Source organism: Pezoporus flaviventris, unplaced genomic scaffold (genome assembly GCF_033815535.1).
Source record: "Pezoporus flaviventris isolate CSIRO_AGI_PZ_B2104156 unplaced genomic scaffold, CSIRO_AGI_Pfla_v1 ptg000036l, whole genome shotgun sequence".
Lineage (NCBI taxonomy): Eukaryota > Metazoa > Chordata > Aves > Psittaciformes > Psittacidae > Pezoporus > Pezoporus flaviventris.
In genome coordinates, this window is record NW_026892584.1 from 8,744,806 (window position 1) to 8,768,078 (window position 23,273).

At 39.0% G+C, this 23,273-nt stretch overlaps 1 protein-coding gene across 1 annotated transcript in view; it reads right to left on the bottom strand.

Annotated features, from left to right (window-relative positions):
- Window positions 1-23,273, bottom strand: part of ABCC8 (ATP binding cassette subfamily C member 8) — a 76,546-nt gene that overhangs the window by 23,393 nt on the left and 29,880 nt on the right. Inside the window, exons 11-22 of the mRNA XM_061462997.1 lie at window positions 21,748-21,788; window positions 21,313-21,458; window positions 17,475-17,580; window positions 17,143-17,253; window positions 15,250-15,325; window positions 15,056-15,161; window positions 10,928-10,963; window positions 9,612-9,647; window positions 6,469-6,567; window positions 5,530-5,614; window positions 4,198-4,278; window positions 2,219-2,356 (exon numbers count right to left, since the gene is read on the bottom strand). Of these exons, the coding sequence (XP_061318981.1) occupies window positions 2,219-2,356; window positions 4,198-4,278; window positions 5,530-5,614; window positions 6,469-6,567; window positions 9,612-9,647; window positions 10,928-10,963; window positions 15,056-15,161; window positions 15,250-15,325; window positions 17,143-17,253; window positions 17,475-17,580; window positions 21,313-21,458; window positions 21,748-21,788 (1,061 nt within the window). The remainder of the gene's footprint in view (window positions 1-2,218; window positions 2,357-4,197; window positions 4,279-5,529; window positions 5,615-6,468; window positions 6,568-9,611; window positions 9,648-10,927; window positions 10,964-15,055; window positions 15,162-15,249; window positions 15,326-17,142; window positions 17,254-17,474; window positions 17,581-21,312; window positions 21,459-21,747; window positions 21,789-23,273) is intronic.

Genomic DNA, 23,273 nt, shown 5'->3' on the forward strand with positions numbered 1-23,273 from the left:
TTTTACTCAAGATCTTGCAAAATCAGAAACATCCTGCACTTCATGCTTTCAGAAAGGAAGGCTGCTTTTAAGGAAGAAGGAAGATTGAGGTCCCCATCAGTAGACAGGAGAGTGCATTATTCTTCCTAAATACTAGTCATTAACAAGATTTTAGAGTTCTCTTACCTCCTAAAAGAAAAAGGCTATTAGCAACATACTCTGCAGCATGCTTTGCCCTCATTCAGGCAATTAGATGTGAGCATGCTGGCTCCACTATCTGTTTGATCTAATGGACCTGATAAGGAAAAGCTAGGGAATTTGAATCTCTAAAGCTTTTAACAGCATGAACAGTGGACACAGTCTGGAATAAAAACAAACTATAAATGCAAGACAAAGTCTGAAGAGCTGGTTTCCAGGTTTATATCAGTGTAACTATATTATAGACACAGTGTAACTACCTTCACTTTACATCTGACAAGCAGAATTGGAAAATGAGGCATGTGGGTTGTAAATCCACATGACATCATCAGAAAATAGTTAATGCAGTGTTTACTTTTCTCTCTTCCTGGAAACTTAGAACTTTACATGGGCAGGGGGTGGGGGAAATAATCTATCCCACTTATTGCAAAGGATTTACACCAGAAGAAGGGAAAAAATAAAGCAAACAAGGATCTTGCTGTTGTCAGTTTATTCAGGAAACTTCTAAGTGGGCTGGATTTGAATTCTTCTCAGAGTTTTGCTACGAAGATTTAGGAGGCCCATCACATATACTTTTATTTTAAATTCCAAAATAAAATAAAATAAAAATTCCTGCTGCAATCCATTGGGTAAGACTTGCTAAAGCTTAATAAGAGCTGTGCTTAGGGGGAAAAATACATTATTTCTTAATAAATATTTTTAATTACAAACTTAATTAATACAAATATTCCTATCCTACAGGCTGTTTGGAACAGTATATTTCATAAAACATTACTGAAACCCAATTAGAAGGCAATAAAAATAATTCTCATAGACATCTCATGAAGCACAAACACCTAGCAATGGGTCTGACATTCATAAATGACATTCATAAATTATACTGATACAAGGCCATAGATGTGCATATTTAAAAAAAAAGGAAACGTATAGTATTGAAGAAGAGGACGCCAAGATGGACTTTATAGGGAGAGGAAGAAGAGGTGCAGAAAACTCCTGTATCCTGAAAGACAACTGGAAAACCAGAACTGTGTTGAGAACAGTGGCAATTTGTAAAGGTGTACAACTGAGGGACAAGGTCATAGTAGACACAATAAGGGAGAAATGCTGCCCACCGAAAACACGACCAGAACAAGATTAATGTTTATCTGCAACTTTACAGCAAGCCAATATGAAGAAGAGGAAGCAGCTGAAATTATTGTTTCCTGAGACAGACTAACTGCTGCTATAGGCCGTGCGAGATGCAAATGAGAAAGAAGCCCTGCTAGGAGGCATAACTGCCGTCATCAATCAACATGGGCAAGAAGATTGAAGATGTTGCAGCTGGATAACTGCAGGAGAACTAGATGCAAGGCCAGTGTGAACCAATGAGACTCTTCCCCCCAGAAAAATTTCAAAAAAACAAACCTCCTTATCCTAAATGATTTGCCTCATCTTTGACAACTACAGTTGCAAACTGCTATAGAAAGCATACCTTTTTTTCTTTCTTTTTATTTTTTTTTCTGCAAACCAGAAGATCTAACAAAAGAAGCGTAACAAACCAATTTCTTAAAATTTTGCCAACATACAAAGGGTAAGGACATTCTTGGCAGTACCAACTCAAGGAAAGAGTTTCTTCCTTGTATTTCCATGTATCTCAATATCTATAAATACACTTTTCTCTGTGAAAGCACAGAAAATTCCTAGTAACAGCCCAAGCAGTGACAAATATGTTACTCAAATGTTTTGCTATTTTGAGGTTTAAAAAAGAGCTAAATTTTCCAATATAACTAATAGTTCGGATATTCAATATATTTTAAATGCAGCCTGTTTCAATGAGAATAGTATCAGGTGTATGAAAATCTGTCCTATTTACGTGTTCTAAGATGGGAATCCCAAAATTATGGTACCCAGACTCACTGGCTAATTTTCAAATGATCTTTATTATGTCTCTTCTCATTAAATTAGTGCTTGGAGGAAAGATGAAGTGGAAGCTTTGTTTGTAGCAAGATATATTAGTGCCCCATTATTGCCTCCTCAGAAAAATCGAGAAGAGCTGCCTTACCCAGTCAGCATGGGGTAAGTACTGCAGCTTGTGTGTTACTAGCACGATAGTCCGCTTGTCTTCCCGTAGCATTTTCAGGATCCCTTCTTGCATGAGGTGGTCACTGAGGTGGATATCCAGTGCAGAAAATGGATCATCCTGCCACAAGGAAAAGAGATCAGCTTTTGGAGCTAGCACTCTAAAAAAGATTCATGGAAACTGGCAAATTTTTAATATCAGTAAAACCTGTTACATCAATACAGACAATCAAAAGGGGCCATCAGATCCAAATTGTTCTGGGGAATGGTTTTCTTTAACTACATAGCAACAAACCTTGAACTGTCTTTTTGCAGCAAGTGCTCAGACACAGGGTAACAGCAGCTATCTAAACACTGATTTCCTGAGGCTTTCAGGAAACTGCTCAATAGACGTGTTTTGTAGCCTACATAACTGCAGTACACTGCTTCTGTTGGCCTCAAAACAATGCAGCAATATATGTCTGTGGCATATCTTACATAATTGCTCCAGGGGCAGTGAAAAAGAGCACATTTTTGTTTCGTACGTAATTGCCTTCTGATTTTCTTTTCTAACCTATAAATCAAAATCTATTAATGAAGAAACACAAAAGGAGAAATACTGATCATTTTGATGACTCTGCTCAGATGCTTGATTTATGACCTAGATTATTTTCTTGAAAATATGAATTATATGCAATTAATTTAGACATGAACTAATCTGTACCATCTTTTGAGGGACTTGTTTACCTAATCCTGCTTCTGTGGAGTTTCAAATCTATTATTTCTGCTTGCACAAGTGATACTGGCTGTAGAATTTACTTAATATTATTATTTCATACTATTATATTACACTTAAACCAGGATTTCTTAAAAATGAGATTATTTTTTCTTTTCTCTAGGTGTTTGCTGATAAAGTAGGGTTGAATTTGAATTAATTCTGCTTTGTGAGTGACGTCATTGCCACCAGTTAGATAGGAAGAGGTATAAGCAAAGAGGTGAGGGCTTTAAAAAATCCTCTTGAAAGTGTGTGCAACTGTTTGTGTACTGTGCTTACTAAGCCAGAAGGTATGTTGTCAGCTTTACTGCTGCAGTTTTCTGATCTGGTACAGACCTAAACATCATTCTGAGCCCTGAGTTAGTGCACAGCCATGTCATGTGCAATGCTGCACTGCTGGGCGCTGTAAATGTCCATGATGTTGCACTGTGGAGTCAGGTGAGGCTGGTGATAAAGGTGGCACTCACCATGTAAGATTATAATGATGCATTCATTACAAGACACCTGATAAAAAAATTGGTTCATGCTACAGGACTAGTCTGACATGCAACAAAGAAAATATCCTAATTACAGTGAAAATCTAAGTCCCAGACTTTTAGGGATGACTGCTAACGTGCATAACTTTTCTAATCCCATGTGACTCATGTTTCACTATCATAACAGCTGGATTCAAAGCTCCTTGGAAACTGAGTTTAAGAAGGAAGTCCTAAATTGGAAAGCCAGCAAGCTTCCTAATATTGACTGCATAAATGCATCTGTTTTGCTACCTAGTAAGTTTTCAGAGGCTGCTCTGACTCCTTTTTCCATAGAGCTTCTGTTGAAGTTAGGACAACAAGCAGTTCAGGGTGGAAAGATTTAATATGTTGCAGGAAGAAAACACCACAGACACAGGACAACGTTAATTTTAGGCCTGAGACAGCTTAGGAATTTCACGAATACACCTAAGTAAAGTATCAAAGATAAACACAAAGGTCAAAAAGAAATTTGAATAGACTAAGAGGGGAAGCATCAGCATTGCAATTTGTATCCTTATACCTATGTGTCTGTCAGCAGCATTTAAAAAATGCTTCTTACCTGAAGGCTAGCTAACAGCAGATATAAAATAAACAGTGTACATTTGGCTTAGCTCAGTGAAGCACAATAAAATACTCTAAATACTTGCATCTCATGATTCTATTTGGAGCATAAACATAATGGCACCTACTCACCAGGAACACAACATTTGTCTGCTGGTAAAGTGCTCTTGCCACACTGATGCGTTGGCGCTGCCCTCCAGACAGATTAATACCCTAGAAATAAGTAGGAGAAAAAACAATCAGACAGTTATAAAAAATATCAACTAAATATTCATATTCTGATTGGATTATCCACAGAAGACTTTCTGGACAAAGAAACTCAGAGGAATTTTTCATAAGTGTGGGCCTGCACTTCAGCTGAGAACACAGCACAGAAATTGTTAGAAAAGCCAGAGCACTCTGTCTGGAGCTGTACTCCATACATACCAGAGGGACAGGAAATGTTTAATGGTTTGTGATGACATAATGGTGTAGGTGGCATAGATATTCTGCAGGCAGTTTAAACTTCTACTCAAAAGTTAGCCTTATGTGCCTGGCTGTGTTCTGTTTTTTCTTTTTTTCTTTACAATTATATAGATTATATATACCTGTCATATAGATCAGCTCCATTACTTTCTATAATCAGTAATTGCTAGCTGCTAGGTCAGACTATGCTGAGGTGAATACTACCTGGTTGCTATTGTACTTGTTCTCAGCCCTTACTCCCCTGCTACCACCCTGCTCTGAGTTACTTACCCTTCCTGTGATCCACCTGCAGTTTCACAAACATTAAGCTCTCATAAGCCACTACTGCTGCCAAGAGTCTACCCCACCTTCTCCCTCCCCATCACTTCCCTCCTCCTATCAAAAAAACATTTGTATGGCTACACAATGAATTGGGTTAGGAACTAGTCCATTTAAAATTAACATAGTAGCCAGTGTGGAGATCATAGGCATGGAAAAGTATCCTTCAATACATCCTTGTGTGGGGTGGTTTGTTGTGTTTTGGGGGTAGTGGGGTGTTGTTTGTTCATGACAGTGCCAGAATATGCCAGAGTAAATTGTTCACAAATCTGTGTTTCCTTTCTTGTCACTCCTTAATCTTTCCTGATGTGATAAAGCTTTGTTTGCTGTTGATTAAATGCCTGCCCTTCTTTAAATGAAGGGGTTCTAAAGACCTAGGAATTATTTATTTTTACGTTACTCATAAAGAAATCAAAAAATGCACTGTGAAGTCAGGATATTAGAGACAGTGGCCACAGAATTAGTCAAACATTCTGATAGCAGCACATTTAAATCATTTCATCTCAACAAATGACATGTTTACCAAGCAATGAGCTTTCAGACTAATGATCCAAATGTACACTTAACTAAAAGATCACCTTTGTTGCCAAATAACCAGTAAGATTTTAAAAACACAAGAAAATAATAAACCCCCCTGTATATATTTAAAACAAAAAGAGAAGCCTGTAGCTGTTTACTGACCCTTTCTCCAATCTGGGTTTGGTCTCCATGAGGGAGAATGTCAATATCAGGCTGGAGGGAACAAGCATCAATTACTGCCTTGTACCTGTGGAAACAAAAATGTAATGTAAAATCTACACAGATACTGCTAAAGAAGCACATTTCCTACCTGCAGAGGAACAAAACTTAACCAGCTGGAAAAATCACACAGTGGAAAACATGTTTGTTAGCCTCTAATTGTTCTAGATGGGATCTCTTTCAATCACTGATAAAACAAACAATATTTCAACCAAGAAATAGAATCTTAGGTCAACTTCCCAATTCAAAATACTTAATATTTAAAACCAGGCAAAACAAGCACAACTTCTTCCGTAGTATATAGAAATAGTTAACTTTTTGCATGTCCAGGGCCTTTGTTTCTTGTTTCAGTATCCGAGGATGACAGAAAAAAAAAAGTATGTAGGATGTGAATCACATAGCCAAGCACTTTCTTTGGTGGTGGTGGGGGAATGGAATACCAGCAATGAACTTTTAAATCTTTTAGAATGTTTGGTGGGCATTTATACTGAATAAAAAGGCAGCTTGTCAATCCTTCATGATGTACCAAACACTAAAATTGTAATAAACAATATTCCCACTCCCAAACAGCTAATGTCCTTCTAACACAGTTAAACTAGCCAATTAGGTGTAAAAAGAGAATACTGCATGCTAAACAAACACGGTTCTTCAAAATGAAAACACTTCTACAGTTCAAATGAGACTGAACTCTGTCCCTTGTGTCCAGGAAAAAAAAAATGGTCAAAGGGGGACCACGCAGAATTCAAGGTCTTTTGCCATGTTCAGGCAGGTGCAGTACTTTACTAGAGGGAGCTGGGGACCCACATGTGACCTGAGGCCTATGCAAGTCCATTACTTAGGGAAAAGGGGAGTAAAGCATGTAACAGTGCTGGAACCTGGTACCTCTGCTTGTTAAAAGGGCTTTCAAATGTGATATTCTCTTCCACCGTGGCATTGAGCAACCAAGGCTTCTGTGATGCATATGCTACTGAGCCTCTTTTCCTGGAAAAAAAAAAACAAACAATAGAAGAGAGTTCCCAGCTTACCAGTGCTGTAGGCATTTTTGGAAACCATTTGCTTCTAAAGGAAGAAACTCGTAGTAAGTCTTCAAAAAATGCTGCGTTTCATGTATTTTCTTTAGGACAGCCAACAGCTCTCCCATCAAGGAAATACGCAAGATGTTAAAATTTCCACCAGAACACTGAAATTGTGCACCTAACTGAATTTCACTTTGCTCCCTCTTTTCCTGCTGTTAGGTGACATTTGGAGAGGTTAGCTCAGTAAGGCTGCCTCTTGAGCAGTGCAGATGGCAGGAAGAAAATTACCAAGAACTGAATCCCAGCTGTTTGGATAGACTAACAAAAGAATATGTAGCAGATCATGAGTTAGGCCACACACTTCAGGAGTGTATTTCTAAAAAAATATTTTTAAGGTGTTTAAAAAAATATAACAACTCCAAACTTGCACAAAGACAATCCCCCCCACCCCCAACACATTTGTTTTCTGCATTCTAAGATGAGAACTTCAGTTATAAAGTGAATGGGTAGCCATGGTTAGAATCTTTCTGTGTCTGTAAAGACAAGAAAAGAGAACACAGACAACACATATTTACTAAATTTTTCCCCCAGTGGAACTGCTCCCATAATGCACCAGCAGAAGGGACAACTTGTGAGGTATGGTAATAACAAGATCTTACCATGCATATTTTATTTCATGGGTATTATTATTAATTAAAAGTATCTGCCTACTAGTAAAATTGTAGTGCTTTTGATGGCTGTTGTGCACTAAAGACCTCAGCAGGGCAGAGCTGAGAGAACAGCAACATTTTTTATTAGAGCAACTGATACTGTCGGAAAACTCATTGACATGTCACTATTTCTCCAGAAAAGGGCCAAAAGAGGAAACATACACCTAAAAGCAGATCTGTTTTCTTTCCAGCTATATCAGCTAATCCAATAAAAAGATTGGGCGTCTCACCCAAACGTAGCCTTTGTCTGCTAGACAGCCATTACAGCAGTTGGACCTGAATGCAATTCAAACCATGAGGACCTTTATCTTTTTTTATCACAAGTTAAGGTCACTTGCCCTGCTCAGTTTTTCAGGCTTTCACCAAGCTTGCTTAGAAGTCATTATAGGATCCAATTTTCTTTGTTGACCTGAAAGAATACACAGTTACGCTACCCTGCTAGCATGTTTCCAAGTTCAAATGTCTGATGGCTCATTAAAATTTAATTGTTTCATAAATTCTCTTGGAAAAAATGACATAGAAACAAGCAAACAAAAAAAAACCCAAAGAAAAAAGTCAGAACCGCCCTCCCTAGCCAGCCCAGCCCGTAGTCCCCAAATGTAATTCAAAGAGCACTCAGTTCTGCCTCAAGAGAGAATAATTTTTTTCAATTAGTATAAAATTTTCATCCCAATGATTGAGAAAAAATTGCTCTGAGTATTCCAAGGTGAATGTGTTCCCTTTACCTTCTTTTCATTACTTGAAACTGTGCCCTTGCTGCTCTTAATTCTCAGTGTGATTTAGTTACTTCTAGTTTATTTTTTTGAAAAGCAGTAGCAAAGTTTTGACGAAAAGATTTTTATAACTTTCGTAAAAAGTGTTTGTTTATTTAGTGGAGATATTGGGTACTGCCAGTAAGATGCCCTCCATGCTGAGAACAAGCATAATGCTTACATTCACACTCTGCTTTTAGGCCATCAATGAGAATTAATCACTGCAAGGAATTTGGGAACAAGCAATGAGCTTGCCAAAGTTCATATAGGACTTGGAATTTAGTAAACCACTCTAAACTAATCCTGACAGCAGGGTGACACATCAGGGCATATCATATTTTGACATAAGAAAAAAGCTTGCAATGCTTGCTCATATGAGAAATCGGTTGCGTGTCTACAGTGCTTCTTACAGTAAAGAGTCAATCAAACAAAACTTATTGAAACTGTGAGAAATGTGGCCAAAAAATCCAGAGAACAAAATACTCTGGAACAGAATGTACAATGCTTTCTCTGAAAGCCTGCCTTGAACCTGCCTAAGATTTCACATTCAAGAGACTGAATGCAAACAAATGGCTTAGCAGACAAAGATTTACGAGGGATGTATTCTGCAGGTGGAAATAATTGCCTCCCATCCCCAGACTGCATAAACAACCATCCGTTTTCATCAATGCAGTGTAATTTTTTCCCCTGGTAACACAAGACAGACTAACCATAGCCCCTTAACTATCACAAAGAGGCAGACAACAAAATCCAACCTTACAGTAAGTAGGAAAACCCATCCCTGAGCTCCCTGGAGACTACGCACTTTGGCTTATATAGAAATCAATCCTGTTCATTAATTTAGAACCAGAAACAACATTGTAAATACTGTTTGTTTAAAGTTACTAATCTAACTCTAGCTTCACATTTCATTTTGTTACATCCAAAAGGCTCAGTACCCATTCAAATCACTGAAAATAAGACTAGTTAAAGGACATTCCTAGTTGAACCTCAGTGCCTTAATAAACCTACCAAGTCTGAAATGTTGTTGATTTTTAAAAAAAACATAGATGATCTTGAAATGCAATGGATTTATGATAATAATAGTAGAGGAAATAATACATTGTAGAACCTTTCCTGTGTGTTTTGGGTTGCTGACTGTAGTTTTACCTTAAATACTTTGCACAATTTGTGGATTTCTACTGTGAGTCAAGAACTCAAAGTCAAATGTTCCTCAGATATGAGAGAAATGTGTACTGTTATGTCCTATACTATTAGTGCATGAACGAAAAATATGCTCCCATTAACTTCAGCATGATGGTAGGCAACAGAACATTTTGATATTGCCAGTCCTGAGTATTCAGAAGCATAGCCTTTATTAAACTGAGCACTAGTCACTTGCTTGTTTTTACTTCTAAATCTTGCAGCAGATGCATACAGAGACAATCCATTTGCCTTCTAAGGAACAACTCATTAAGTGCAGGTTCTTCTGAAGAATGTTCAGTCACAGGATGGCTGAGGCTGGAAGGGACTTCTGGAGGCGCCCATTAGTTTTTGAAGTGTTGTACCTGAATTCTGTGTCGATAGGCAATTCTCTCTCTGGGCTGCAGAAAACAAACATAAGGTTGTGGGGTGTTTAAATTATGTTAGACAATACAAATAATATCTTAAAATACTATCACCATGCTATAAATTAAAAATACAGCAAAACGACAGCATAACAGAAATAAAACTATCCAAATAGTAAAATCCTATGGTACATAATGATGCCGACTTAAAAAAGGTATGGTTAAAGCTTCAGTTTTTGAGAAACGCCAAACAACCTCATGGAATCATTCAACATCTATGAGCAAATAAATGCTCAAGACCTTACAAGACTTTGGCTCAAAATACCCTCTGTTCTGAGAACACCGAAAATTTCTACAGGATGCTAGTGCAACAAACCCACCAAACATATTCCTACAGCACTTCCTCAACACAACTAGGATTCCCAGAATCTGTGATAATTGTTTCATCATCTAATATTCTTTCCTACTTCTTAATATACTTGCCATACTGCTGTGCATGTTATCTCACTGTTTGCTGTCCACCCCCGTAACAGTTTCAAACATCCGAATGTCTAATTCATGAGCATATTTCCCTTGTACTTAATGAGTTCAAATGGTTTCACTTTAAGTTGGTCCAGAAATTGCAATCTCTCTTACACAGAAAGAGCTGTGAGATTTCCAAGTATTCTTTACAACGAGGCTTAGTCATTAAGATGCATGAAACTCCTCATACTACACACAGATGGGAGCAGAAGTTTTGCAGGACTCAGACTGATAACCAGATAACAAGTCTGAGAAATAAGGTAAACTGAAGAGGCTGATAAATCCAGAGAAACAGCAGTAAAATAGTTGGTGTGTCACAGAACCAAGAAAATATTCTGGTCAGTAGAAGAAACACAGTTTATCATAAATCAAGAAAAAGGACATCGTATGACATTTTTCCTCTGCTAATTTCAGTAACAAAGTTGTCACTGATTTTGGCAGGGACAGGATTGCCACTTTTACAACCATGTCAGAAAGCTTTGCTCTCAGTTGATTTGGTAGGTGTTCCCAAAATCCAAGCTGAGCTATGTGAATCAGGTAAAAATAATTTTCATGCAAGATAGGATACAATTTTCAAAGTCACCAAATGGCAATGTTTTCTTAAAGGAAATCCAGTTCTGATTTTTCTAAGTCACATAGTGGTTTAAAAAATTGTATCCTCAGCTAATTAATGCATTTCACTGATTTTCAGAATTCTGACTGTGAAAATCTCAAGCATAGATTTTAGAAATCTTTGGCTCCTTCCATTGCAATCAATTTAGTAGGAAGACCAACAACTGCATACAATAACATACCTGACGTCTTCCCCCGTCTCACTGTCAGAAGCGCAGCTGCATCACAAACAGAAAGCAAAGAGTGTTTATTTAAGTAAGCACAGGCAATCTGCCCCAGAAAGTAAAACTATTAAACTCCACTTAATGCACAGACTGCAAACAGTATTTATCACAGAGCTGCAGCACAGCACCTGTTCCTTCCACACAAAGTGACTTGATCTTGGCAGTCAATTAAAAAAAAAAGGTTTTTTTCCCTTATAAACTTTTGACTCAAGAAATAAAATCACCTCTATTCTGTCCTGAAGGTGCTATCACAATTGAGAAGTCCTAGAGATCAGAATCCAGTTCCATTAAAAAAAAAAAAGGGGGACATTTTCAGAGAAAACAACCTGATAATTTGTAACACTGTATTTTTCCATGGCAGTAACTGCACCTTTGCAGCACATACTTCAAACATAGTTTGAACCCCAAATCCCACTTGCAACATGCTTCATTCTGTATCAGCCCTATCCTAGGAAGCATGTGCCTAGGCAGTTCCAGTAAGTGTGGGCAAGTCTGAGAGATGGACAGGTTTTGGTTTTGCTGGCTTTGAACATGTACCAAGATGTTCAGACAGAGCTGTTTCGGCAGGGTGACTGGCCATCCTTATTACTGATGCTATATTCAGTTCCATTGAAAAGAATAAAAAATCTGTGTGTCAAGTGTATAAACAAAATCAAGGAGGAACAAAGTTTTTCAGACTTTAAAGAGAACAGTCTCATTAACTTCATGCTAACACCATATGCTTACAAATATCCAGGAAAGAAAGCTAGACCTGAAGTTTAAAATGTTGGTTTGAGAAGATTCCAAAATGTTTATGCATAGTTAGGAATGACAGCATCTAAATTCAATTTAGTGTAGAATTAGAGACCGCCAGCCAGCACTAGTATCTTTATTCCAAAGGTCAGCATACTGAATAAAGTTTTTCCACAGTCACCTCACACTCTACTGGTCTTCAGTGACTGTGTAAACTCAATGGCACCTTCTCCAAAACCCCATGAACCTGCTGCATACCATTAAGGAGCAACACATTCTTTACAGAAACTATCAAGGTGCTGAAACAGGGAATATCTTTTCCAGCCCCTAAATGTACAACAAAAGGACCCTGACCAACAGTTTCTGCTTCATATACCCCCTGGTAGAAGGCCAGGCATCCATTCTACGGGCGAACACCCTGGTAACTTCCACCAAGAAAGTGATGTATATGTGATAATAAAGTCTAGATCTATAATGTTTTGAGGCATATGGATGTCTAAAGATGCAAGTATATACCTACTGAGATTTTCAAGCCTTCTGAACTCCATTTCTAATTTAAATAAAATCAAGTACCTGGGTGTTTTTGAAAACTCCAATAAATACGCACTTGTAAAAACCAATGTACTTTTAAGACATCAAAATGACTTCCAAAAATATTATCATTTGATGAAAAGAGTCAACTCCACATAGAGCAGAAAAAAATCTGCTGTTAACAACCTTAACAAATCTAGCACTTTCTTCACATTCTAAGGACTCTAGATTCACAGGAGAGTATTTATGTCCCATTTAGAAATAAATAACAATTTTGTTTGAGCAAGCTATTTCACACTGAATTTCAGAATTTTCTGATATTATTTACTCCAAAAAGACTTATACTATAAACTGCTCCCTGGACTTGAACTGGAACTATTTAATGTAAGATAATGGCCAGAAAAAATTAGCATGGCAAATACTATAATTATTTACTCAATAACCAATCAAATCAAGACTATTTACCATCTGTTCAGAATGTAAATAATGATTTCTTTATTTTTGTTAATCTCTAACCATATTGTAAAATATTTATGCTAAGATGCTCTCAGCCTGCTTTGGACAAGATGCAGTAATCTGAGCTGGATCTTCCAGACACACTGTAATACAAACAAGAAAAAAAAGACAAATGAGCCAGTGCTCACTTCTGACTAGCCTGTTCCTAGCCCAGGAAGAAATTACATTTCTTTTATGGCTCTGAAGCAAGTAATTTTTATAGGAAGCAAATAAAGATGATACACAGTTAATCCTATTTTATCAATAAATAGCATGGAGGCACAGACGAGGGAAATGACTTGCGCAAGCTTATCCATTAGACCAAGGGAAGGGCCAGGAATAGAATCCAAATTTCCTTATCACTGAGTGACATGTCAGCAGGATGCATCCTTCATCTTCATAGCTGTGAACTCGGAGGAAGGGAAGGGGAAGGAAATTTGGGACGAAATAAATCAGGACTATTCTGTAATGTGAATGACTGAAGCCAAGCATTTGTCTCCTCCCAAAGAAAGAGCTGTAACAAGGATCTTAGTGATTTTGGTGGCACATTTTATTGCCCGAGCTAAGGCTATGAGCTCTGGTGATTACTTGATAAAACTAATCTCCTTAAACTGGGGATAATATTGCATGTACCTGGTCAGACATTAGCATTTTCTTATCAAATTAAGGGAGCTTTCATCTGGTAACTTTACAACACAGGTGTGCAGCCTACATTGACTGCCTCTATCATTCGGAATAGACCAGTGCACATGGTAGCAGCTCTGAAAGATGAAACAAAACAATCTGTCCCAGTGCAGCCAGCACTTACAGTGCTAACATTGTTTCAGGCACATGCCCCTTTATACCTATCTGAGAGATAGCAAAGCAAATGTGATAACTGAATTTTACCTTGTGATGCTTTGGCCCATACAGAAGACATGAAAATCAGTTCTGACCTTTACACTGCTGTGAAGTACATACTTCTAAACAAGAGCTATTTTAAAACACAGTCTGATCACAACTATTATGTCACCTGTTTCAGTTTAGCATCAGACATTCTAATTACACTTCTTAATCACATTATGACATCTGTAAAAGTCACAGCCTTGCTGAAATTAAATTAGTTCACCTAATAAGGGTGCAGGGATTCTGTGTAGTTCCTCATTATACTCTGAATTTGTGCTTAGGGAAGTATGTTTTAATGCATAGATCACTACATTTAGAACTTTGCCTACAGCTCTTGTCTCCCTCACTAGCTGAAAGGGTCACTTTCCTATGTTTCATATTCCCCACCTATAAAATGGGAAACCTTCTCTCCTTGTCCTATTGCATGTGCACTTCTGAGTAGTGTGACTCTTATGCATGAAAACTGGATATAAATAATATCCTCTAAAAACACTCAGGGAATTTGTGAGAACTCGTTCACAAAATCAGGGCAGAACCCACTGCATAACAATGACTCTCTGTCCATCAGTGTGTGGATTTGACTTACAGTTGCACTGTTGTTCCTTCATTCCCAATCAGTTGGAAATGAAACTAATTGTCTCTCAAGGTTCTTCTGTTATTTGCCAAGCTTTTCCTGCAAATGATTGTATCCCAAAAGGCAAAGTGTGGCTAGGAATTCTAGTACTATAAAATGAATAGGCCAAGAATGTTCACACATATTGATCAGACAGGGTACTAGAGACGGCAGTAATTTACTGGCAACCACATATAGGAGTTGTAATATATGATGCCATCTGTCATTTAGTTGAGACCAAGTCCTAACAGTACAGCTTCATGGCCAGTACAGAAGTTAGACACAAGTATAATCTATAACTGGCTGTCAGAGCACAGCTACTGTGTCCTCTTGGGAAAGTGGGGAAGGACATGACTCTCTCTCTTTTGTCAAATCAGGGATGATGAACTGGGGAAGTTCATCTCCACTTATAAAAGGCTCTTCAATTTCTCAGGCACTGTATCAGTGCTGGGATGGAGCACATCTAAAAGGACAGCCAGGGACTACTCCTAGTGAGCCAGTACCTCTTTATAACTCCATGAAAAGACAGGAGCTCAGACCTGAAAGTGTAAATGCCATTCTGTAGCAGCACAACACTTCAAGTTAATTCCGATTCCAAATTAGTTACTATTTCACTCAGGTTATGTTGCTGGAGTGCAGAATGCCAAAGTATGATTACCTATGCCTATTAATGGACTGCATAGTTTGTTGGGTTCTTTCAACTTAGGGTAAAGTTTTAACTTGACTGCATGACTACAAAATCTGACTCCACAAATAGGTTCCCAGGATAGATTTTGGTTTTTTTTCTGCATTAGTACTCAACTCAAGCTTGAACTTTTAAATAGCACTACCTGCTCCAGAATATGCTTCCAGAGATCTTCTGCATCTCACCAAGTATGGCTAGCAAGAGAGATGACTTACCGCAGCCAACCTGTCCTACAATCATTGTTAGCTGACCTGCAAGAGAGAAAAGTATATAAGCTTCTGGCTTACCAAATGTTCATGGAAAAACACCTCATTCTGTATATCTGATGTCATTTTGTACCTTGAGGGATTCGGATATCAATGCTGGACAATGCTGGAGGACCTTCAGGTGTCCAAGTGAAAAATCCATTTGTGATCTGTGCCAAGACAGAGAGAAGAAAGAAACTGAAAACCAGGTTTAGAGCAGACCTCTTTTATTCAACGTCAGAGACACTTCTCTTTTCATTACACTGAACATAGGAACAGAGTTAGCTTTTACTCAGTGCAGGAATCTCTGAACTCAAACAAGCACAACAATTAGAAAATTATGGAAAATTCCTGAGGAAAAAGTAGTTGTTGTTTGTTTAAGGTTTCTTTTGTTATTTCTAAGGTGGCACATAAACCAAGTGAAATTATTACAACACAATTAAATTACATATGGGGTCACAGTTTGCTCTCTGCAGAGCAGCAAATGTCACTCTAGACACACTGCAGCATGTAGAGCAATTACACAATCCTAATTCCAAGTGGATTTGCAAAACTTTCCACAGAAATTAGATGTCACTGCCTATTACAGTGTTTTCCTTTGTCTTTCTGATATGATTCTCAGATAACCTAGGCTTTACTAGATACAGAAATTTTTACTAAAAAAAGCCAAAACCAAAACAACCAAGAAACAAAGCCTGTTCAGGACTTTAAATGGAGATTTCTATGGATACTGTTAAAAATAGGGAACAGAGCCCCTGAAGCCTTCAAAGCCTTTCAGCAATGCAAGGTAAAATTTTGATCTTAGAAGAGTGGAATGGGACACTTTTACCCTACACTGATGAAAAAAAGTGATACTCTTACTGTGGGAAGCAACCTGAAAAAATGAGCAAAAGAAAGTGCAGCGCTGTCCCTCTAGATTACCGAAGGCAGCCAGAGGATCCTCTCTTAAAAAAAAAAAGCCTCTTCATGGGTGAGCTGCAAAGACAATTCATAAGTGCAGAACTTCCGTGACTCGGATGCCACCAGTGAAAACGATGACAGCAGATGGAGCCAAAGATTATAGCTGCTCCTGGCTTTCTATTTGAGTCTTTATAAACACTGTCCTTACAGAGGTTACTTCTCTAGCTTCTCCTTTGTGACAAACTCCTTTGCTGTCACTCCACACTTTGATCCAATTCCACTCGCCCCAACCCTCTCTCAAATATACCTTTTATTTTTCTGGAAGTCTATTCAAGAAGGATCCTGCACCAAAGCAGCATGTCAGATGACAACCTCAAAAAAAAGAACAACCCTGAAAGCACTACCAGTTGTTCTACTTAGTACTCTGAGACTGAATTATTCATTCTCTTGTGCCAGAAATGCAAATGTAATAGCAGACTTCCTAAACAAGCACCATCATCAGTATAACAACCACCAAGATTCTTAATACTCCTGGCCATTTCTATAGCAAATCAAAAGCATCAGTTTTCAAAATTCTTCAAAGAATTTAGGTCTTTGTGGGTTAGTTTTTAACTTCATCTTTAAAGGCTACTAAGAATTCCAAAAGAGGAAGGGAAGACCCATGATAAGATTATTTTAGGAAAGTCTAAACCAACCCCTTTTTAATTTTCTTCAGATCATTTTTCTGTACAGGCATTGGAAGTGAAAGAAAGAGTCTGGCATACATAAAAGATTGGACCAGATGATCTTTTGATTTTCCTTCCAACTTAGGCTGTTCTAAGTTGGAAATTTTTGAGAACAGGGCTAATGATTTAAACACTTCAAACAGAAAATTTCTGAGTGAAATCTACGGGAATATACACAGCTAATCACAACACAGAGGTCAGTAATCAGTTCTTAAGATGGAAGACATAGAAAAGCTCTCTGACATGAGCCCAAGTGTCTTACAGCTCGCATCAAATGCTGGTTCTTGAATTTTAAACTGCTATCAGAATAAAAGTGACTTAGTGAACCATAATGAGTGTTAATAGAGTGACCTTCATATCACCTTTACACAGAAATCATCTGCTTCTGTGATGTTAATGGGTCTTCTCGTGTGAGAGCTGTAATTTATCCAGTCCTCCCTGGCAGGCCTCTTACGGTTAACAACTTTGAGTGGCTGTGCAAAATCAGAAAGACAGAAATAAGCAGTAATTGGTGGGAGTACCAACAAAATGTCCTAAACACAAGCAACCATGTTATCACCTATGCAGTTCAGGGCATTAAAAACATTTTTTGCAATTGCAAGAAATAATCAACTGGGAAATGGAAAAGTAAAAATTTATTCTGGGTACAAATTACCCCAGGCCACTTCACCTGTGATTAAACAGCATTACTCACCACTGCCTGGTATTTGCTGTGATTATCTGCACTTCTTAGCTCTGAAGATTTATCATGCTCTTCTCCAATTTCTTCACTTGACAGGAATTCACTCAGTTTCTGAACACTGAAAGGGAAAAAAACAGAATCACGCCTTGATCTGGAATGCAAAACTTTTCTTCCCTGTAATGTTTATTATGGAGCATCTCTTAATATTTCAGCCACTGACTGCTGTATTGTTTTTTTGTTTTCATTTTGTTACAGGCATATGAAAATGTGCAATGAGAAATTACTGCAAGGAAGCTGACAAAACCCGCCTTATTGTCTGTTAAAAGCTATGATATTCTAATGGTTTGTGCAGGTGCTTCTCAAGACTCCTTTTCTGACACCACCAGAGCGATTACACAAAAGATTTTTTTCAGGCATTTGTTTGGATGCTGACCAGCTACAACAGCACTTTGTTTTGAAGTCATGTGCTGCAGCAAAATTAGTGTCATTTATGTCACTGAAGTGTTCACATACAATTCTACTGAACAGTTTCATGGACACCTGCAGTCTGATGAAATCCATATGCCATGAGCTAAATTCAACCAGCTATGATGAAATATGAAGTGTATGAGTTAACGTAATAAAGGAATATAGCTTAACAGAACACTGTTCAACAGATGAGATAAAAGGAATCCTGACAGTCAGCAACAAAGAAGAAAGCATGGTATCTTCACAAACTGCTTAAGATATAATTAGCTAACAGATAATGTGCCTTTATGATGACATTTAACAGATCATTACATCAATTTTATCTCTGTACCTGACTTTATAAAAAGTAGTCTGCTCACAGGGGCAACAAATGAAATTTATAGAGGATTTGGATTGAATCATGTCTCAACATCAAAGGGGCTCAATTGGCAAGAAATTAGTTAACCATCAGTCTCCAAAATGATAGTGCCAGAAGGCCTTAAGTTCCTAAAAACAAATTTATGTACAAGGACTGAAAAAATTGATTTTAATATTTAGCCTTAGGCTAACTGGGGAGAAACAGGCAAACGATGCCATTGCAGCATAGTGATATGCGGCTCTCTGTTAGTATGCATTAAAAAAATAAAAATACCACACACACCCCCCCCACCAGGGATTTCGTCTTCAGAATGAGATTTAGTTTCCTTTAATAACCTCATGAGACACCCCACTGGTGCCAAAACAGTGCTTGGACTAGGGCATTACAGCACTTCCTAAAACAGATGCCCTTTACAGTTAGCACTTGTCCTGCAAGTAGACATGAAAGCCACCTGGAGACTACCTAGGAGAGAACCTATTCTACAGTTTTTCTGCCAACCTGCCTGCTTGCTGAGGTAGCTGAGGTCCGGGGTCCTTGTTAGAGCAGGTCCTACAAGCAACTGAAAAGGGGGAGAATGACTATGGGGGACAGGACAAGAGGAGTAATAACTAATCTAGGTTCAGTGTCAGGCTAAAATTCCTTAATGGAAAGGTCTGTTACCTCAAAGGAAGAAATTAGAAGCCAAATCACTTAGAGTTATTTATATATATTTGCACAAAGCTCTAGAAAACAGGGCTAGGAATGATCTTACTTTTTCTGTTCAGTGAACCAGGTGCTTACAAGAACATTTTACATGTATTTAAATAGACAAAATGATGGTTTAGATGCTGCCTATATAGACTTGGTATGCAGCTGCACCTACATTCTCTATAGGAAAATTACACTGATATTTGAATAATTGTTCTGAGGGTAGAAAAAGCAGATAGAGAAGTCCCCTTTAGTTGCTCCAGGGTCTAGAGTAGGAGGAGGAGAAGACAGCAAACATAATCTTGGACCAGGCATACCCAAACAAAACCATGTCTTTATTCCACCATTCAAAAGTTTCATTTTGCTCTCTGTTCGCTGCCTGTGTATAAAGGTGGCTGCACACTCAAGTGCTAAGAATTCTCCCTGCAACCCGTTTGTCCAATGCTCTGCTTAATTCTGGAATTGCTGCTCCTATGGCAATTACTGAGGAAACACAGAAGTGTGAGAAAATCTTTGATAGAAGCAGCAACTTGTATTTCAAGATGCCACGCTGCTCTACACTCCTAAAGAATAAAAAAGGTATGCTCTCTGCAGAGCTCTCACCAGCATTGCAGTTTCACTAGCATCCCATTATCTCCAGAGGGAAGCTTATTTTTAAGCCACAGAATAGACGTATTGATTAAAACATGGTTATTTGCACAGCTGACTGAAAAAGCAGTTTCATATTAAACCCAGGAAGATACACAATGCCACTCTTGCTACCTGACCTTTGCTGATGGAAAATTGTACACTGTATCCTTTGTCCTTGAAGAGCTCACATTTGAGAAATACATCAATTGGTGCTCAGTTTTTTTGTCTGCTCTTTCACTATTCAAGCAAGCATGTGTTTGCATGAGTTGAAAATACCTGGCACACACTTCCAAAGTATTGCACGGCAGACACATCCAAAGAAGCACCAGCAGCAGCAAGGAGAAAAGGACTCTGGAACACTACCTGGGTTACTATGATATGGACAGCCAGGAAGAAAAAGGATCACATCAGCTCTTCAACAGAGTTTGAACCAGGGGATTTCTGTCTGCACTATAAATGGCAGTGTAATAGCCTGCTAACAAGAAGATAACTACAGAATAACTCATTAAGAGCATCTGGCTATCAACCATTAATACTTGGTAGACACTAACTGCTTTGTTCTTGCAGCATTAATAGGCACACAATTCATTTGCAAAGAAAGCCCAAGACAAGCCAAAATAAATGCCCATTACCAGCGCCAGTGTGAGCCCCCAGATACTTTGCTGGCTGTGATCTTAGCGTAACAATTTGCTATGACTCTAGGGACTACCACAGTGGCTGCAAAACATTTCATGCCAGCTGATGCTCTCAGATTTCACACTTGTCAGGAGAGAGGGCACAGCTCTGACTTTGCACCGTCAGGGAACTTTGAAACAGTGAGGGCAATCTCAGCCTCCTGCTGGGGTCTTCTTTCCATCTCCAAAGTGACACAAATGTAATTAAGCAAGGGCTGGTGTCCAGTATCTGTCCTAGAATTTAGAATGCTCTAAAGACAGCTATATGGAAGGTCACAGAGAGATCCTAGTAAAGTAAGAAGCCCAAACTCTCTCTGCCTCCCCCTATCAGACAGGTAGCATTACACTCCATATGTAACTGCATATGAAAAAACATTAAAAGGTTTTTCACACTAATCTCTTGATGCTTAAAGTAGAACTCCCAGTGAAACAGCAGTTCTACTGTTTGTTATTTCACTCTTTGAACACATACTGACACGTTCATAACAAAGTAAAAATTAATCAAGTCAAGAGTAAACATTTAGTCATTAACTTAACCTCACACTTAGCACTGACTTTTATATTCATTTAAATCTGACTCTCCAACAAGAGGCAACCTTTCAGGCACAGGGCTGGAGGCTGAGCACAGCCCAAGAGTCAAACACTAAAACAGATGTGCTTCTGTGATCACCTTTTTTGCTTCTACATGCTTGATGGAAGAAAACATTTGTGTGATTTACAGAACTAAATCTTCAGTAAGTTTTCAGTTTCTGTGTTGTTAACACATGTAAGTTGCATGCCATACCAATATAGCTCAACCCATGTACTAGCCGTGGACCACAAAATACTGGTTATGACATTTTTATCAGCAAAAAACATGGCCCACATGATACCACCGAGTGAACCATGCAAGGTGGAAAGTTGGAAAGCAATTTACAACAAAACCATAAATAATTACCACATTATTTCTAAATTATCATTACAAAATGAGCAATAGGCACATGCTCAGAAGTCCGAGAGGTGGTAGCAAGGATATTAATTTTTCAGTTCTCACCTTACTAATGCTTTGACGGTCGACCTAACCACACTGGAGAGCAGGAACAATGGAGACACAAGAATATGAAACAGTGAGAGGGAGGCAAATGCCACCGACGGGGAAAAGTCAGCATTTCTTGTCAGATGAGCATGGACCACAAATGTCTATAAAGAGAGGGACATCATCATCAGTGTTTTGTCATCAAGAAGGAAATACATGAAGACTTCATATTTCATATGCATTTCTTAATTTATACTCTTTTTAACAGTTTGGAGGAGTGCTGCATATTCCAGACTGCTTCTGGTCACAGACAAGTGGGCATTTTCCATTCTCACCCAGGTGACTTGCAAATAGTAGCAGGTTTGCATCCTGTCCTCTTCCTTCCTCATTTCCAAATCACTTATACTTGAAAATGCAGTTGTAATTACACTATTTAGAAAAGTCCATACTTACTATAAGTACCGCTGCAATTGGTATCGCTGCATTCATAAAGACTGTGAAGGGAAACACGTAGGAATATTTAGAAACAGTTTCCATTCAGACATGCTAAATGTTTAAATACTGCTAGCACTGGTTCACAATGGTACGTTCAATGCCTAAAATAGGAAAAATGCACAAATATCTACACACATCAATACACTGTTTTAAAATGCCTACAGTTTCCTTCTCTTCATGTCATAGAATCCTAGAGTGGACTGGGTTGGAAGGGACCTTAAACATCATCTAGTTCCAAACCCACTTCCAGAGACAGGGACACTTTCCACCATGCTCGAAGCTCCATCCAACCTGGCCTTGAACACTTCCAGGGATGGGGCAGCCACGTCTTCGCTGGGCAGCCCATTCCAGTGCCTCACCACCCTCACAGTAAAGAACTTCCCAATGCCTAATCTAAACTTCTTTCAGTTTAAAGCCATTGCCCCTTGTTCTATCACTACATGCCCTTGTAAAAAGTCTCTCTCCAGATTTGTTGTAGGTCCACTTTAGTACTGGAAAGGTGCTCTAATGTCTCCCTGGAGCGTTCTCTTCTCCAGGATGAACAATCCCAGCTCTCTCAGCCTGTCTTCATAGGAGAGGTGCCCCAGCCCTCTGATCATCTTTCATGGCCTCCTCTGGATTTGCTGCAACAGGTCCTTTTTATGTTGGTGGCCCCAGAGCTGGAGGCAGTACCGCAGGTGGGGTTTCATAAGAGCAGGGTAGAGGGGCAGGATCATCTCCTTCAACCTGCTGGTCACGTTCCTTTTGATGCAGCCCAGGATATGGTTGGCTTTCTGGGCTGTGAGCACACACTGCCAGCTCATGTTCATTTTCCCATAATGAATACTCCCAAGTCCTTCTCCACAGGGCTGCTCTCACTCCACTTTCTGCCCACCCTGTAGCTGTGCCTGGGATTGCCCTGTCCCAGGTGCAAGATGTTGCACGTGGCCTTGTTGAATTTCATGAGGTTTGCATGGGCCTACCTCTGAAGCCTGTCAAGGTCCCTCTGGATGGCATCCCTTCCCTCCAGGATGTAAACCACACCACACAGCTTTGCAGAAGAAATAGAACCCAGCAGTTGCCCCTAGAAAAAGATGGCTCGTGTACTGCTGTGATCAGCTGACATGCAGTTCAGGCTAGAGGTGCTACAGGTCTCTGACTCATGACAGGCAGAAAGGTTGAGCTAGTACAAGGTCTGATGGGCAACTGGAATATCTGATAGTGGGAAGAAAGGAGATCCAGCAGCAGCTGCACAGGTCATCACGCTGGGACAGCCCCGCAGGATGGCTACACACCTAGCTCTGCCCCATCCAACAGACCAGCAGTAGGACCTCCTGGGAGAGCACCTGCATCAACCTGTGACCTACTTCTGGGCCACCACTTCTGAGGTGCAGGGCTTCAGGATGAGGTTCAAAGGGCAAGTAAGGATTTGCAGCCCTGCGCTATATTGTTGACTTAGTTTATTATTATGAAGGATTTACCCATAATTACTCCTGCTTTGTTAG